At 43.3% G+C, this 19,556-nt stretch overlaps 1 protein-coding gene across 2 annotated transcripts in view; it reads left to right on the top strand.

Annotated features, from left to right (window-relative positions):
* Positions 1–19,556, top strand: part of LOC129697213 (macoilin-like) — an 84,859-nt gene that overhangs the window by 32,012 nt on the left and 33,291 nt on the right. For both annotated transcript variants that reach the window (XM_055635545.1, XM_055635546.1), the window contains one exon: positions 16,195–16,336. In XM_055635545.1, the coding sequence (XP_055491520.1) occupies positions 16,195–16,336 (142 nt within the window). The remainder of the gene's footprint in view (positions 1–16,194; positions 16,337–19,556) is intronic.

Genomic DNA, 19,556 nt, shown 5'->3' with positions numbered 1-19,556 from the left:
CTGCTTATTTCCCTGGTAACATTTCACTCTTTTTCTCCTCTCCTTATCTGGCAACCTTTTGTCTCCTTTTTACCCCTAGCCTTTGTCACTTACTCTGCCCATTTGCCAATCTAACCTCCCTCACCTGTATCCACCTATCACTTTCCAGACTGCCCCAACCTCACCATTTTTATTCCATATTCCCCCCTTATTGTACCAGTCTCCAGAAGGATCCTGACCCAAGACATTGTTTGTCCATTCCCTTCACAGATGCTGACGGACCTGCGATGTTCCTCCAGCACTTAGTGGTTGTTCAAGATTCTACCATGTACAGTTCCTTATGTCTCCATGTTCTTCCCCCACTAATCTTGCCACATAATGTAAAGTTGACAATAATATAATGATAATTAGTGTTAAGCAAATAATTATTTTTTGTCATTTGTGATGTTAAGCAATCATTCAGTGTAGTTGTAGTTTAAAAAAACAGCTCCAACCATTTATTTTGCAGTGTTATCAATTAATCAGATTAATAGTGGTGACCAAAAAGAAAATTGGCTTTTTGCCATATGCTAATTAGCTGTCTAATTACAGGCTTTCATACTTAACTAATGTTATTACATGAATAATTCAAATATCTGGAAAGGTAATTTTTTTAAGTGTAGTTAGAGTTTTGAGGCATTTTTTGTGTGAAGTCTCAGGAGTGACTGAAGAAGCATCGGCATGCTGTAAATTATGGTGAGTCTCTGTACATCAATGACATTCCCTTCCATTCCATTTAAATGCTGAGCGTTTCCAGGAACTGTCCCATGGAAGTGCACCCGTGGAACTAAAGTGCTTATGATGTGCTTGCAAGCTATGCTGCTATTTGCTGATGTTGCCATAGGTCATGAACAAAATGGTCGCAGAAAAATTGGACATATTGGAACAGTGTAAACCCTGACTCGGCAGATTTGAATAATGTAATTCCATGTTCTTATGCCGCCTTTTGAGAGGCATTCAATTGTGGTTGTTCTGTTTGTGCTGTTTGTAGATGATGTGAAGGTAATAGCCCAAGGTATGGAATGAGATTGGCCTGTAATTAGTGGGGAAAGTAACGACAGAAGAGTAATCAGTCTTTAGATGTAATGTATTGTAAAACAATGCTTATATGGCCATCGCATTTTAATTGACAGGATTTATTGCCCTCTTTGCAGCTGTTGTTATTGTTCTACAGTTGTGTGAATATTAAATTTTCCATTTTTAAGTAATACCCCCATGTTCTTGTGTTCCTGTGACTTTCAAAACTATGAGGCTAGGGCGACACAGTGGCGCAGCTGTAGAGGTGCTGCCTTAAAGCACCAGACACCCAGGTTAGATCCTGACTGTGGGTGCTGAATGTATGGAGTTTGTACCTTTTCCCCCGTGACCACGTGGGTTTTCTCCAGGTGCTCCAGTTTTCCCTGTGACCACGTGGGTTTTCTACGAGTGCTCCGGTTTCCTCCCATACTCCAAAGACGGACAAGTTTGTAGGTTAATTGGTTTATGTAAAAATTGTAAATTGTCCCTAGTGTGTAGGAGAGTACTAGTGTAGGGGTGACCGCTGATTGCCGCGGACTCTGTAGGCCGAAGGGCCTATTTCCACGCTGTATCTCTAAATTCAAAAAGGCTGTGACAATATAATTCTTTATCATTTCACAAAAGCAATATTTTAAGTAATAATATGTTTCTACATTTGTTTTTTTTCGCATATATTTATAAACAAGAGTGGCATTAAACCATATGCCACTTTTTTCTGCTGCAAACATTATTTCCAATAACATTGAGAAAATGAGCTATGTCTTTATCTTTCCAAAATATACATCCAAATAAAAATGCATATTTAACAGAAAAATAAATGTAGTAAAGAACTACAAGAGGACAAGACTTTATTTTTGTTTCACATCCATGAATGTCACTTAAATTCATCAGTGGCATTGACCATATTTTGCCTTCACTGAGAAATTACTAGAGTTTGGAAGTGGTGGCGAGTAATATGAAGATTCTAGTTCTCAATGGTATTTGGAGAAAACCCCTCTTCAACTTCTAAATTCACTGGTGGGGCACAACCAAGGGGAACATCGAGGTGTATCATCCAAGCGGGGCACAGTGTTACTTTGTACAAAAACTGAGATGGGCTAACAGTGCAAATATATAATTCCATTTACACTATTAATGTATAAACTGAGCGACATAATGAATGTAAAGAAAGCCACGCAATGTTTTCATATTTCTTGTACAAGCAGCACCTGGGTTACAACAGGGTTCCATTCCTGTGAATAGTTCCTAGTATTAATTTTTCAGGAATGAACTGAACACAGTATGTGGGAGAGGTTTGCAGAACCAGTCATGATGGAAGAATGTGCAGGGTCAAACTCACCTAAAATATTTTTTCCAGGATGGAAAGGCTTTAAGGCAAAATTCTATTGAATTCTACTGGCTCATGCCAATGCTTCACAATGTCAGATAGCAAAAAATAACATTTTGAAATTAAAAAAAAATGTTTTTTTATTTCAAAAATAAATTATTCATAACAAAAGGACGTGCCCTTTTGAGTCATGAAGAGACTCAAAGAGTCATCAGACCAGTTCACTGGCTCAGTGAATGAGTCTGGTCAGAGCTGCAAACTCTGGGCAGCTCCACCCAGTCCCTGACAGTTGCATCTCGGAAGGATCCCCTCCTTCTCGTCCTCCCCAATCCCCCATTGGGGAGGACGAGGAGGTATGCAGAAATGGTCTTTTCCCACCAGGCAGAAGATGCCTGTAGCATCACAGCAGTTGGCTAATCCATCCTGCAGGTCTCCCACATGCTCGATCACATGCACAGGGTGTCCCGAAGTTGGCCGTTTAAATTGCAAGGAAGGGCACGTCTTTTGTTATGAATAGTTTATTTTTGAAATAAAAATATATATTTTTTTAATTTCAAAATGTTATTTTTTGCTATCTGACATTGCGAAGCATTGGCATGAGCCAGTAGAATTCAGTAGAATTTTGCCATAAAGCCTTTCCATCCTGGAAAAAATATTTTAGGTAAGTACCTTTGACCACAAGTCCATCAGGCAGTGGTCAGCATGGAACATCTTACAGGCATTGTGGGAGAAGCTGGCCAAAGTTGACTGGAAAGATACCCTAATGGGGATGACAACAGAACAACAATGGCAGGTATTTCGGGGAATAATACAGAATTGTCAGTTCATTCCAAAGAGGAAGAAAGATTCCAAAGGGAGTAAGAGGCGACCATGGCTGACAAGGGAAGTCAGGGACAATATAAAAATAAAAGAGAACATAGCAAATATGAGCGGAAAGCCAGAGGATTGGGTAACATTTAAAGAGCAACAGAAGATAACTAAAAAGTCAATACATGGAGAAAAGATGAGGTATGAAGGTAAGCTAGCCAAAAATATAAAGGAGGATAGTAAAAGTTTCTTTAGGTATGTGAAGAGGAAAAAAATAGTTAATACCAAAGTTGGACCCTTGTAGACTGAAAAAGGTGAATTTATTATAGAGAACAAGGAAATGGCAGATGAGCCGAACAGGTACTTTGGATCTGTCTTCACTAAGAAAGACACAAACAATCTTCCTGATGTACTAGTGGCCAGAGGATCTAGGGTGATGGAGGAACTGAAGGAAATTCACATTAGGCAGGAAATGGTATTGGGCAGACTGATGGGACTGAAGGCAGATAAATCCCCAGGGCCTGATGGTCTGCATCCCAGGGTACTTAAGGAAGTGGCTTTAGATATCGTGGACACATTGGTGATCCTTTTCCAATGTTCTATAGATTCAGATCAGTTTCTGTGGATTGGAGGGTAGATAATGTTATCCCAATTTTTATGGCAGGAGAGAGAAAACAGGGAATTATTGACCCGTTAGCCTGACATCGGTGGTGGGGAAGATGCTGGAGTCAATTATAAAAGATGAAATAGCGGCACATTTGGATAGCAGTAACAGGATCGGTCCGAGTCAGCATTTGATTTACGAAGGGGTCATCATGCTTGACTAATCTTCTGGAATTCTTTGAGGATGCAACTAAGAAAATGGACAAGAGAGAGCCATTGGATGTAGTGTATTTGGACTTTCAGAAAGCATTTGATAAGGTCCCACATAGGAGATTAGTGGGCAAAATTAGGGCACATGTTATTGGGGGTAGAGTGCTGACATGGATAGAGAAGTGGTTGGTAGAGAGGAAACAAAGAGTAGGGATAAACGGATCCCTTTCAGAATGGCAGGCAGTGACTAGTGGGGATACCGCAAGGCTCGGTGCTGGGACTGTAGCTATTTACAATATATATTACTGATTTAGATGAAGGGATTAAAAGTAACATTAGCAAATTTGTAGATGACAGGGTGGCAGGGTGAACTGTGAGAAGGATGCTATGAGGATGCAGGGTGACTTGGACAGGTTGGGTGAGTGGGCAGATGCATTGCAGATGCTGTTTAATGTGGATAAATGTGAGGTTATCCACTTTGGTGGCAAAAAGAGGAAGGCAGATTATTATCTGAATGGTGTCAAGTTGAGAAAAGGGGAAGTACAGTGAGATCTGGGGGTCCTTGTTCATCAGTCACTGAAAGTAAGCATGCAGGTACAGCAGGCAGTGAAGAAAGCGAATGGCATGTCGGCATTCAAAACAAGAGGAGTTGAGTATAGGAGCAAAGAGGTCCTTCTGAAGTTGTACAGGGCCCTAGTGAGACCACACCTGGAGTATTTTGTGCAATTTTGGTCTCCAAATTTGAGGAAGGACATTCTTGCTATTGAGGGAGTACAGCGTAGGTTCACGAGGTTAATTCCCAGGATGGCGGGACTGTCATATGTTGATAGAATGGAGCGGCTGGGTTTGTATACTCTGGAATTTAGAAGGATGAGCTTATTGAAACATATAAGATTATTAAGGGTTTGGACACGCTAGAGGCAGGAAACATGTTCCCGATGTTGGGAGAGTCCAGAACCAGGGGCCACAGTTTAAGAATGAGGGCTATGCAATTTAGAACGGAGATGAGGAAAAACTTTTTCACACAGAGAGTTGTGAATCTGTGGAATTCTCTGCCTTAGAAGACAATGGAGGCCAATTCTCTGAAGGTTTTCAAGAGAGAGTTCGATAAATCTCTTAAGGGGCTGTCCCGCTGCGGCGACCTAATTTACGAGTTTAGAAGTTTGCTCTCGACTCAAACTCGCAGCATGGTCGACACGAGGTCCTAGGAGGTCACTGGAACTCTCCTTCATGCTTGAGGGAAGTTCCCGAATACTCGTTAAGTCAAGTCAAGTCAAGTCAAGCCACATTTATTTATATAGCACATTTGAAAAAACAACTCTTGTTGGCCAAAGTGCTTTACATTTGTTTTAAGAATAGCACAACAAAACAAGCTACATACATATATATAGTACGTTGCCCTCACTCAGAGGACATCAGGAATGGCTTGGGAGTATAGATAAGTCTTTAGTCTTGACTTAAAAGAGTCGATGGAGGGGGCAGTTCTGATGGGAAAGGGGATGCTGTTCCACAGTCTAGGGGCTGCAACCGCAAAGGCGCGGTCGCCCCTGAGCTTATGCCTAGACCGTGGGATATTCAGCAACCCCAAGTCGGCCGATCTGAGGGGCCTGGAGGTGGAGTGGTGGGTGAGAAGACTTTTTATGTAGGTGGGGGCAAGCCCATTGAGGGCTTTGTAGACATGGAGGAGAATCTTGAAGTTTATACGGAACCGCACAGGGAGCCAGTGGAGAGGCCAGGATCGGGGTAATGTGGTCCCTTTTTCGGGTGCCCGTCAGGAGTCTCGCTGCGGTGTTTTGGACCAGTTGAGGGCGGGACAGGGAAGATTGTCAGATGCCAGTGTAAAGGGAGTTGCAGTAATCTAGGCGGGAGGAGATGAATGTGTGGATGATCTTTTCCAGGTCATCAAACTGGAGGAATTTTTTTAATTTTAGCTCTCGTCCGAAGCTGAAAGAAGCTAGCTTTTACCACGGCATTGGCTTGTTTGTCAAATTTCAGTGCCGAGTCAAATATCACGCCAAGGTTTTTGACGTGAGGTTTGAGTAGTGGGGTAAGGCTTCCAAGGCTGCCTGCTATCATTTTGATTGAGTCCGAGGGGCCGAGAAGGATGACCTCAGACTTACTCTCGTTTAATTGGAGGAAATTCTGGGCCATCCAACACTTTATATCCTCGAGGCAGTGGGTAAGGTTAAACAGATTTGATTGTTTTTTGGGTTTCAGGGGGAGATAGAGGCCTCAACTAGGTCGCGGAACATTTTTCAGCATGTTGAAAAATTTTCCGCAAGTAAAATTTGGTCGGCATGGTTCTTTTTTACTCGTAGTGCAGTGGAGTGGGGTCGCTATGTAGTTACAGGCAGTCGAGGGCAGCCGTAGGCAATCTCCTTCGCTGAGCAGGCTTTTTGATTGGCGCATTGGAGTTTTCAGGACCAAGGAAAACCGACCGGTAGGTAAAATGCCCACTAAACTCTATTATACTTTATTAAACAGCGTCTCCACTCCTTCTCCCCCCTTCTCTCCCCCTCCCTCCACTTTCTCTAAAGGACTTACCGTACACTGTGGCAGCCGTTTACCTTCCTCTTCATCGCGGGTGTGAATTTCAGGCAGCAGCCATCCCCCGCTTTCCCTGGCTCCCTGCCTTCTATAAGCAGTGGATGTGTGTGGTGTGTGTGTGTGTGTGTGTGTGTGTGTGTTGCCTGTGTGTCTTGTGTGTGTGTTCTTTGTGTGTGAAGCTTTGGAAAAGGATGTGTGTGTGTGTGTTATGTGATGTGTATATCAAGGCGCGGATCACCAACTTGATGATGATGATCCTCATCTTTGACCTGTCTGAAGCTCGCGGCTTCAACCAGGCGGACGTTTTAGTTTAGTGTTTTAGTATTAGAGATACGATCCAGCTCAAGGTTTTCCAGGCGAGTGCCCTCGAGCTTGAAGGTCGAAGACACTCTTCTTAACTCGCGGATTAGGTCGCCGCTGTGGGACAGCCCCTTTAAAGGTAGAGGAGTGAAGGGATATGGGGAGAAGGCTGTAACGGGGTACTGGTTGTGGATGATCAGCCATGATCACAGTGAATGGCGGTGCTGGCTCGAAGGGCCAAATGGCCTACTCCTGCGCCTATTGTCTATAAGTATATGATGGATGTGTTGTGGTGGTTTTCCAAGCAGATCATCAAAACTATTTGGCAGAATGCCTCCTCGCCAGAACTCACCAACAACCATCAAGAGTTTGCTTGGCTGACAGTGAGAGGGACCATCCCCGACAGGTCCTTCCTATACAGTTGTTGCCTTATCCACTGTGCGCACTGTCTTAGGATGGCTGCAGTGAGGATTAGATGATCACCCATTTCTTTGTGGGCCGCGCATTTGCAAAGAAGCTTTGGAAAAGAATGCAAGGATCCTTGCTGAGCATTTGCGTAACAGCAGACACTCTGATCTGCTGGTTATTCCCAATGATGTTCATTGAAACATATATCAAGGACTGTTGGAGGATCACCAACTTGATGATGATGATCCTCATCTTTGACCCGTCTGAAGCTTGGCAGGAATGGTATGCCTCTGACTATATTCCAGGCTACAGGCGCACGTTTTAGTTTAGTGTTTTAGTATTAGAGATGCAGCATGGACACAGGCCCTTCGGCCCACCCAGTCTGCACTGACCAGTGATCCCCACACATTAACACTATCCTACAAACTCTAGCGGCAATTTACACTTATACCAAGTCAATTAACCCACAAATCTGTACGACTTCAGAGAGTGGGAGGAAACCGAAAATCTCGGAGAAAAACTACGCGGTCACGGGGAGAACGTTCAAACTCCGTACAGAGAGCACCCGTAGTCAGGATCGAACACAGGTCTCCGGCGCTACACGCACTGTAAGGCAGCAACTCTACAACTGCACCACCCTCTCATGGTTATGGCTCGAAGGGCCGGAATGCATGACAGAGACAATATTAATGTGGATAAATGTGAGGCATGGCGACGACCGAGTTGGCGGTGTAATCTCCGTATACACCAGTCATTGTTCACCAGACTGATGGCCTACTCCTGCACCTATTTTATACGTTTCTATGTTTCTATGGATATTTAAGGACATTACCATGAAAGCTTGTGTTGGTCTCTCAGACAAGAGGGAGTGAGGCAAATCGTTGTCTTAGTAAAAAGACTTAATGTTGCTCTTCCTGACTTTAAGCGTCAGTGCGAGGTCAGTGAATTTCATATAGAATTGGCCTAGTTTGCTTCTCCCTCTTCTTGTCACAGCAGTGTGAACCTGGAAGGCTCCCTCGGTCACTTCTCATTGAACAAAGTGCCTGGAGCTGCAGTCACATACCAGCTGTAACCTGTGCTCCTGCTGCAGCTTCCATCATACTTACCAAACTGTACTGTGACTTCTGCCAGCATTTGCTGGGAATTACAAATTAATGTTTAAGAGGTGCAAACATATCTTCAAACACACCAATTAGCTCATTCTAATGCTGGTCACATGTGAAACATGATTTACAGGTATGCAGTAAATCAATAAACACTGCAGTAATTGCATTCACACCAACGAAAAACCAGGCATAAATTTGTTGTGTTGCATGAATGTTGGGACGTATTTATCAAGAATCACTGGATTCATTGCTTGTTTTTCAGCACTATTTAGTTGCCTCCAGATTCAATCAGAGACCCATAATTTCTCCAAATGTTCTTATTTAAGCTAAATGTTATGCACAAAGATGTCCACCAAACATCATTAATTTAGTGAATACATCCTTAGTTTGTTAAGGCTTGCATCAGGGGTTGTATAACCCGAATGTACTTTCAAATGTAAAATCCAACTGAGTTAGAATCACAGAAATTCATAAGCACCCAAATTGTTATGATTTGAAGGAAACACAAAACAGAGCCTTAACAGTAAAGAGAAACACATGAACACATTTCAACCATTGAAAGTTCTGCTGTATATCTCTGATTTAGCAATATGTGGAGTTATCAATATCAACAAAACACAGAAACATCTGTTTTCAGGAAGGTTAACTGGCTGGACCACTGACCTATAAATATTTATTTTTCAATAAAGCAGCACATAGTAAAATAGGTCAAATCTTAAACCAAAATGAATGATTCTAGTTGAGGACTCTGGCTAGGTCTGTTCATATGGTTCCTATGTACGACAAAAATATGTAATTTCACAAAAAAAAATATTCCCACACTCGTTGATGTACAACAGACCTCATTTTAAGTCCCTTTGCCTGTTGCGAGCCGAGTATTTAACTTTCCATTGTCACCACTTTGCCATCTCAGTTTCAGATTAATTTATTGTCAATGAAAATTTCTGTTAGCATAAAGCTCATAGAGTAAAAAGTATAATTAATAATGATCGATACAACAATAAATACAATGATGAGGCAAAACAGCAGAACGGAGCAAAAACTGTAATGCAATTTAACGTAGTGCAAATAAAATTAAACTGCATTAACAGAATAAGGGTAGAGTCTGACAGCCATGGGGAAGAAGTTGTTCTTAAGTCTGGACATCCAGGCTTTCAAGGTCCGATATCTTCTCTCAAAAAGAAAAGAGAAAATGATCAGCCATGATCATATTGAATGGCGGTGTTGGCTCAAAGGGCTGAATGGCCTACTCCTGCACTTATTTTCTATGTTTCTATGAAATGGCTAGGGTGGCAGGCATTCTTGATGATACTTCCTGCCTACCGGATTGTAGATGATACATGCATGTGACCCTTAATATAGTTACCTCATCACTACTAACCACTCCCCATATCACAAGTATAATTACAACCTCCCCACCCACATATCGCTCTCTAGTTTCCGTTACAGACCACATACAGCTAGTGCTCTCTGTAATACCACAGTGTGAATAAAAGAAGTAAAGTTCTGTCCTCAAGCCCGCTGCTGTTCAGGAGCGCATTGCCTTTCAGCGCGATGTCCAGAAACGTTCCCATGACAAGTCCTGCCGCCCCCTGCCGCGCCTTTTCCCCGGTCAGGTTGTCCGCATGCAGACCCCCACCGGTCACTCCCGGCTTGCAACCGTAGTCGCCTCTGCTGGGTCGCCTCGGTCCTATCTCGTCGACCATGCAGGAACCATCTACCGCCGGTCCCGCCAACATCTGCGGCTCGTCAACGAGCCGCGACCACCACCCGCAGATCCTTTTGCTCCCCCGCTGCAATTTCAGCCTCCAGGCGATGCTCGGCCCATCGCTCCTCGCATGCCACGGTCTCTACCCTCCCAGCTATCTCCGCCCGATCCTCCTCCGGTTCACCCTCCCTCGCCTGCCCGCGCGCAGTCCACTGTGAGCCCCGCATCCCCTCATGCCCTTCTGCCCTTGTCTTCTCCGTCCCCTCCCGGCTCCCCTGTTCCAGTTCGGCCGTCTGCACCTGTTGCCGTACTGCCTCCACTTGTTCCTGCAGGGAGGGGAGATGGCGAGATGCGAACCCGGTCGGGACGTGTTGTCAAGCCGCCTGTCCGCTATGGCGATTTTGCTTAACCATTTCTAGCGCATGAGACGTGGGCGCCCTGTCACTACTTTGTTTGTCTTTCATTTCCAAGGGGAAGGATGTAGATGATACATGCATGTGACCCTTAATATAGTTACCTCATCACTACTAACCACTCCCCATATCACAAGTATAATTACAACCTCCCCACCCACATATTGCTCTCTAGTTTCCGTGACTGACCACTCTGTAATGCCACGGTATGAATAAAAGAAGTAAAGTCACAGTGTGTTGATAACACTTCTTTACACGGATGCAGTGCTATGCAAAGATGGACAGGATGGAAGGAAGTGATGAGCATGTGATAGACCAGTCTGTGTTCTCCACCCTCTGCAGATTCAGCGAGTCAAGAGTAGAGCAGTTGCCATACCAGGCTCGGATGCATCTGTCAGAATACTTCCTATAGCATGTCTGTTGAAGTTTGAGAGAATTTTTCTACTAAGGAAATAAATATGCCAATGTGCTTTTTATTACCATATTAGTGTGAGAGGACCAGGTTAGATTGCTTGTAATATGGATACCAGAAACTTCAAACTATAGAAAAATACTGACAACTGAAACTGGATGTTATTAAATTTCAAGTAGGTGAGCTGCTTCCGGGAAATTCTTAGATATAGCTTCCTACTGAGAGCCTTTCTACTTTCCTTTCCCTCTGTTCCAGCCTTGTCCGATCACTGGCTTATCCAGCCCAGAATTGGCAGCACAGTGTCGCAGCGGAAGAGTTGCTGCTATACAGCGCCAGAGCCCCGGATTCAATTCTGACCACGAGTGCTGTCTGTACAGTGTTTATACGTATTCCCCATTGGGTTTTTTCTGGGTGCTCCAGTTTCCTCCCACACTCCAAAGAATCTCCAGTATTATTCTATAGTTATTAGCGATATTTAAGAGGGAGTTAGATGTGGCCCTTGTGGCCCAGGGGATCAGAGGGTATGGAGAGAAGGCAGGTACGGGATACTGAGTTGGATGATCAGCCATGATCATATTAAATGGCGGTGCAGGCTCGAAGGGCCGAATGGCCTACTCCTGCACCTAATTTCTATGTTTAGGTTTGTAGGTTAATTGGCTTTGGTAAAAATCATAAATTATCCCTGGTGTGTGGGGATCGCTGGACGGCACGGACTTGCTGGACTGAAGGATCTTATCTCTAAACTAATCTAACTAAACTTCAATTTACATAACTATGGAGTAATGTGCCACTGCAGATCCAGTTATCTCTGAATTATCACGAATTATGACCAGGTTTTGGAATCTTTTCAGTTTAACAGCGCTAAAATATTATATTGTAGCGGCGCCTGCTGGCGTACGCAGAGATCGAACCCGGCGTTCGGAACCCGGCGTTCGGAAGCCGCGGTCAGGTGACTCGGGAGGGGCCGCTTGTTTTGCCCGGTTTTTGCTTGTGAACGTTAGTTCAGCACTGACATGTCTAAAGAACCTGTATACTCGAAATCGATCTTGAAACTTTTGAATGAAGATCTGTTGGAAACCCCAGTTGTCGTTCTTCAGACCACTAAATTGGTGACCCCGACCTGTCTAGCCACCGTTAGACAAGAAGAATTATGCCGGAAGAGAGTGTTCCCGCAGAATCAGCCAGCACGAGGCAGGGCTCACCGCCCTTCAAACTGCCAAACTTTTGGCCTGATCAACCTCAGGTGTGGTTCGCCCACATTGAGGCACAGTTTCACCTCCAAACCATCGTGGCGGACGACACAATGTATTTCCATGTGGTGGGGGCTTTGCCGCAGGACTGTGCCTCGAGGTTGGTGCCCTACATCAGGGACCCGCTGGCCATCGCCAAATACGAAGGGCTGAAGGCCCTGCTGTTCCACGCTTACGGTCTCAGCCGCAGAGACAGGGCAGCAAGGCTGCTGCACATGGACAGTGTCAGCGACCAGCGGCCATCCACCATCATGGTGAAGATGTTAGCCCTGATGGACAGGCATCGCCCAAGTCTGCTTTTTAAACAGGCGTTCCTGGAGCAGATGCCTGACGAAGTCCAACTGATGCTCGCCGGAGTTGATTTCAGCGACCCCCAACACCTCGCGGAGAGAGCTGACGAACTGTGGGCGCACAGACGGCGGGACACTTTTGCTTTCGCCCGCCCCCTGGTCACACAATGGGGGCAGCCGAGCCGACATCGAGGGGAGGGAGAAGAAGCCCAGCCCAGCGCCGAAGAAGAATCGCCGCAGCCAGTGGTCTACAGTCAACGCAGATGGTGATACTACCACCAACGACACGGACCCGAAAGCCCGAAGATGTCGGAGCCCCTGCTCGTATCCGGGAAATGCCACGACCGATCGTCCATAGAGGCGAACGCGATCGGCCCAAACGAACGCCTCTACGTCCCCGATCACCATTCCAGCCACCGTTTCCTGGTGGGCTCCGGCGCCCATGCCAGTATCCTGCCTCCAAGCGCCCAAGATATTCAGGTAAGGTAGGACTCGTCCTCTCGGCTGTTAACGGGAGCGATATTCGCACTTATGGTACGCGGACCGCGAACCTAAATTTCGACTCCCGCCCGTACAGGTGGAAGTTTATCGTAGCTGACTTCACCTAACCGATCCTGGGGGCCGATTTCTTGCGCACGTTATCCCTGTTAGTCGATATGAGAGGTGGACACATGGTCCCTGTTTCGGGCCTGCCCTGCCAAGCCGCGCAATCCGTCGCCCCTACAGCAATTCGGCGAGGTCGACGAGGAACCTTTCGCAGCCCTGCTCGCCGACTTCCCAGGGTTGCTCACGCCCATGCCCGTTATGGCGTGGTCCATCACATTCCCACGGAGGGCCCACTGGTACACGCCCACGCGCGTCGTCTTCCGCCTGATAAACTGCGCATTAATGTACAGAGTTATCTGAGGATCCAGGTCCATATCTCATTAAAAGTGGCAACATAAGTAGATAGTGTGGTAAAGAAGGCATATGGTATGCTTGCCTTCATGGGTTGGGTCATTGAATACAAGAGTCAGGAAGTCGTGACGCAACTTTATAGAACCTTGGTTCGGCAGCATTTGGAGTATTAATTACAGTTTTGGACGCTCCATTATAGAAAAGATGTGGAGACTTTGGAGAGGGTGCAGGAGAGGTTTAACAGAATACTGCCTGGATTTGAGGATATTAGTTATAAGAAGAGATTGGACAAACCATATAACATATAACCATATAAAAATTACAGCATGGAAAACAGGCCATCTCGGCCCTTCAAGTCCGTGCCGAACACTTATTTTCCCCTAGTCCCACAAACTTGGATAGTTTTGTCTGTGAGCATTGAAGACTGTGTGGAGACCTGATAGAAGTATATCAGGTTATGAGAGGATAGGTAGGGTAAATAATCAGAATATTTTTCCTGGGTGGAAAAGACTAGAGGCCATATTGTTAAGGTGAAAGGGGTAATGTTTAAAGTAGGTGTGCAAGTTTTTTTCCCCAAAGATGGTGGTGGAAGCGGGTATGATAGTCATGTTTAAGAGGCTTTTAGATGTGCACATGATTGTGCTGGGAACAGAGAGATATGGATCACGTGCAGGCAGATGAGATTAGTTTAGCTTGCCATTATATTTAGCACAGACATTGTGGGCTGAAGAGCTATTCCCGTGCTGCATATTTCAATGCTATTTGAACTTGTAGTGAAGAGCTTATATAAATCGGGAAATTAGTAACAGATTTAACTATAGTGCTACAATAATCATTGGGGCTTTGTAATCCTGTTATTAACTGGGCAAATCAAATTAGCTGTAGTAAAATGGAGAGTGAATTCATGAAGTGTTTACAAGATCAGTGTACTGAAGAAATGACTCAAGGACATAATAGTTTTGAACTGCTTCGGATTAATTAATAATCTTGTATTTAAGGATCCTAAGGGAAGAATAATAATGGTACCAATGCAAGTTTATCAATCCCATTTGCTTCAAAACCATGAGAGTGTGAGGCATGTGTTGACTCTGGTAGATGAGATTGCATGAGAATGTCAGTTGACAAGCAATGGCCAACATTTACTTTATATTAACACAGAAAGGTGTGTGCTGGTTCCCAGAAAACAATCCTATTAGTCATATTCCCTCCTTATTTATCTGCACCTCCACAATTTGTTCTGTCTCACACATGGCCATCAATTCCTCTTTGATCTTATTTGCTATTAACCTATACTAAGACCTACTTAATTTACCAACAATTGGCATGTAGGGAATAACAGGAGAATCCAGACAGAAACGTACAGGGACATGGAGAGAATATGTAAATTGAAAGGCAGCATCCAAGATCAGGACTGAACTCAGGTCCCGACAGCTGTAATGAAACATACCGACCTGCTGTGCCTACATTTAAAGAATTGGCACATAAAGTTGCAAGGATATGTATCCCCTGAAGGCACAAACACATAATAGGAACAATAAGAGCAATGCGGCATGGTGGTGTAGTGGTAGAGCTTACAGCGCCAGAGACCCGGGTTCGATCCTGACTGCGGGTGCTTGACTGTATGGAGTTTGTACATTCTCCTTGTGACCTTCGTGCGTTTAATCCGAGATTTTTGGTTTCCTCCCACATCCCAAAGACATATAAGTTTGTATGTTAATTGGCTTGGTGTAAATGTAAAATTGTCCCTAGTCAAGTCAAGTCAAGTTTATTTGTCACATACACATACGAGATGTGCAGTGAAATGAAAGTGGCAATGCTCGCGGACTTTTGTGCAAAAGACAAACAACAAAACAACCAAACAAATTATAAACAAAATCATAACACACATATTCTTTTACATAATAAATAATGGAAGGAAAAACGTTCTGTACAGTTAGTCCCTGGTGAGATAGGCGTTTACAGTCAGAATTGCCTCTGGGAAGAAACTCCTTCTCAACCTCTCCGTTCTCACCGCATGGCAACGGAGGCGTTTTGCCTGACCGTAGCAGCTGGAACAGTGCTGTATTTCTAAACTACTAAACTAGAACTAAAAGAGATGGCCAACAATGTTGCCAAGAAAAGCAATAAACCAAGGAAAATTTCAGAATTCAACAAAGGGGGACCAAGACATTGGTAAAGAAAGGGAATGTAAAATATGAAAGTAATCAAGGGAGAAATATAGAATAGTTTCTTTAGATATATAAAATAGATTAGCAAAAAATAAATGCAGATCCCTTACAAAACAGAGATTATGTTAAGTGAACAAAAGTGCTGGAGAAACTCAGCGGGTGCAGCAGCATTTATGGAGCGAAGGAAATAGGGAACATTTTGGGCCGAAACCCTTCTTCAGACTTTATGTTAAGAGATTATGTTAGGGACTGCAGTCCATTTAATCTCAGTAGTGGGTGAATTGTAACCCGTGGTTACAAAGCATAGAGAAAATGGTAGGAAAGCTGGAGTTTGGACAAACAATAAACTTGCCGGGGTGGTAAGATTTCACCAAGATTAATTCCATTCCTGATGCCCTGACATGACCTTCTTCTCCATTGAGATATCCAGTGGTTCTGCAAAAATATTTAATTCAAAATTCATCCTCTCTACCACGACTGTGAAGTATTATACTTTCCTCCAGTGGTTGTGTGGCAAATGGGAGAGATGGACACAGGGTCAAAAATCGTGTCAGATTATTTCAAATAAGCTTTGGGCATGGTTTGCCTAGAACTCAGGATGAAACACAAACTGATTGCTTTAATTATCATCCAGTACGTGGTTGCAAATGGTGTATTACTGCTGGGGCTGCATTTGAATCTTATAAATAATGTATTATCTTGTGATTTTACAGTGTATTCACCTCTCTGAAGTTTCTTATGGTATGGATGCTGATACTTTTGGCAGATTTCATCCTTGAACTTCGATTTGAATATTTATGGCCAGGTTGGCTATTTGTCAAAGGGGTGTATGATTCCTCTCGATGTCAGGGCCTTGTAAGTATAATTTATATTTAGGCTTTTATATATAGAATGAACATGCTAAATTCTCATTTCAGTGCTGTATATAGTACATGATATTAAACTTGCCACTTGGAAAATAATTCAAAATTAAACTATAGATTTTGAATCCAATGCAAAGAGGTAAAATGTTATGGTATGTTATGGTGATCCTAGTGAATAAATCACTGCTTATGGTTACAATATTCATGGGAAATCTAAAATAAAACAACTTCCCTTAGTAGATGATATTTGTTGGTAAATATTTTTTGAAGATGCTATTTGTCAAATTCCAGGAAAGGGGAGGGATAGTTTAGTTTTACAAAATTGCATATTGTTTCCTCTATATGACATTATTAGTTGGAGCATTCTTGTTCCTAGTTTGGTAGTTTATTTCTAGATTTTACCCAAGAAGATTGATAAATTTTATAGTTCATGAAAATCACTAGTGGTTGAATTATTGCAAAAATGTTAAAGTTGTTTCAGAATAAGTTAAGTTACAAATCGTAGTTGTCCAACTTTAATGTGCACCATTCAGAACATGCCAAAGGCACATCCAGACTGAAGAAGGGTCTCGACCCGAAACGTCACCCATTCCTTCTCTCCAGAGATGCTGCCTGTCCCCACTGAGTTACTCCAGCTTTTTATGTCTATCTTTGTTCAAAACTGTGGACGTTAAAAGGAAGCTTTCCTTATTATCCACCTTACTTACCCGTCCTGCCTTCTTCAGCAATTTGGGGACATGCATTCCAAGATCTCTTAGTTTCTCTACACTTGTTGGTATTTACTGTTTATTGGGTGTTCTCCTGCCTTGTTCTTCCCAAACACATCACCTCACACTTCTTCTGACAAAATTTAATGTGCCACTTTTGATCCTGTCTAACCAGTTCATTATTATCTCCTTTTAGTTTGACTTGTTTTCCTCATTATCAATCTCACTGCCATTCTTAGTATCAGCAACCTACTGAATTGCAGCCTTTACATTCAAGTCTAAATTTTGTGCCAGAAAACAAGTGGCGTCATACTAGGCCCCACGCATCAAAGTGACCATCTCGTAGTCCCTGTGGGTTCATAATCTCATAGGTGATAGGAGTAGAATGCAGCCATTCGGCCCATCAAGTCTACTTGGCCATTCAATCATGCCTTATTTATCTCTGCCTCCTAACCCCATTCTCCTGCCTTCTCCCCATAACATCTGACACCCGTATTAATCAAGAAAGAAAACAGGAATAGCAAAGGTTATGTTGTGACGTGTAGCAATAGCAACAAGCAAAATGGGAGAGATTAGTTTAGAGATACAGCGCAGATTAAGAATGCATCTGCAGCCTCAAAACAGGGCATTTGTGTAGGCCATTAACACCAAAAAAATTGTGCTCCTCCATCATTTCCACTCTTCTAGCCTTGTTTCTTCCTTGCTCTACCACTGTCATCAACCTGGCTCAATAAAATCTGTGAAGAACTGTGCCAGGAGCAGCACTGGTGAAAGTATAACAGAGATGCAGGCTCTGCATTGCATTAAGTGATCCCACAGATCAGATCAAAACTTGGGAACTGTGACTTGATGTGGACAATGAAACAAGTAATTCTAGGAGACCTGTTCACAAACATACCTATTCTCAGTGACAGTGAGGTACAGAACATCTAAATAAAATGTAAGGCTATACAATTCTTAATCATCTTCAGCCAGAAATTATGAATGGATGACCCATCTCTGCCACATCCAGTGATTTCCACCACTGCAGAGCCAGTCTTCAGCCAATATAATCCACATATATCTAGAACTGGTTGAGTACATTTGGCCTCATAAAGCACCAGCTATGCTGTTGATGATCCTTTCCAGGACTATACATGCCTTTAGCTTTGCTGTTCTTCTTCACTGAAACCACCCCCTCCCCCTCCCTCGACATTAGAAGGGAAATTTGTCGCTGAGCTCATCCACTAAATCAGCACCAGTTTAAATGAACAGTTACAATCCTCTCTCAGTTCTCCAAATCATCAGAAATACAATCTAAATGATGTCAATTGACACTTAATCATAAATAACTTGCGCACAGATGGATTTTTTTTCCAATTGGTTGCAAAATGCATTACAAGTCTTGGTCAGGCTTGAGGCAAAGGAGATTGATTCAGAAGGTAAGAGGAGAGTAACTACCCTTGACATTAAGATTTCATTTGCCAGAGCGTGATATCAAGGAGCCTTGAATCACACTTTCCCTTGATTGTTATCATATCCAGTACAAAGGAAGACGATTTTGGTTGTTGAAGACCAATCTTTTCAGCCCCGTCGATATCAGTGCAGATCTGCATAGCGTCGTTTCATCAGACAAATCTTCTTTGATCATTTCATCATTAATGAATTTCCCTGCCATTATAACTTTAGAAGTGGAACAGGTTGACTGGATGGTTGATTTGGCTCATATGATAAACTCACATTTTAAATGACCAGATAATGTGACAGATTGTTCCTGCCATCAGAAACATCAAAGCAATGTTGAGTTATGGGCTGATAAATGGCAATTAAATTTTGGGCCACACCAATATCTGGCAATAGCCATCTTTGAGGAGAATGCTTCATCTGTTCCCTTAGACATTCCGTGATGTTTACGATCTTCAACATTTTCATGGTCACCATTAATACCAAACATAGTTGCACCATCAACATAGAAAAATGTGACTATAAGAGCAGATGGCCAAGTTATTTCCTGTTTTTCATAAACATTAAGGCAGAAGCCAGCTGTGTGGTAAAATATTAATCACTTGCTTTCGTTAGTGCCATTTTGAGAAGAGGCAAGAAGTTTGACATCACTGAGAGCAAAGACTGACACGGACCCATCACATTCATTTGCCCCACTACCTGCTTACGATGGCTGCACTGTATACTATTTATAATTGCTCTGCAGAATCTGCCAAGGCACCTTTGATCGTACCTGGCAATGCCATGACTTCTACCACAAGATGATCAATGACCAGAGGTACTGTCAAAATTCTGGAATTCCTTGCTCATTGTAGCAACTTCAACACATAGACTACATTAATATCTTCACCTTTCCTAGGTAACAAATATTGACCTTGTCAGCACAGCGAGGTCCCCCGAGTGAATTAACTACAAACATCAGAGTCACATTAATGATATTGTTGAATTTTATAAATCGAATGCCAATGCTATTTTAATGCATTAATACACTGTATTAACCAGCCAATACTATTGGGTGATGTA

Source organism: Leucoraja erinacea, chromosome 5 (genome assembly GCF_028641065.1).
Source record: "Leucoraja erinacea ecotype New England chromosome 5, Leri_hhj_1, whole genome shotgun sequence".
In the NCBI taxonomy this organism is placed as follows: Eukaryota; Metazoa; Chordata; class Chondrichthyes; order Rajiformes; family Rajidae; genus Leucoraja; species Leucoraja erinaceus.
This window is presented reverse-complemented; position numbering and strand designations above follow the sequence as displayed.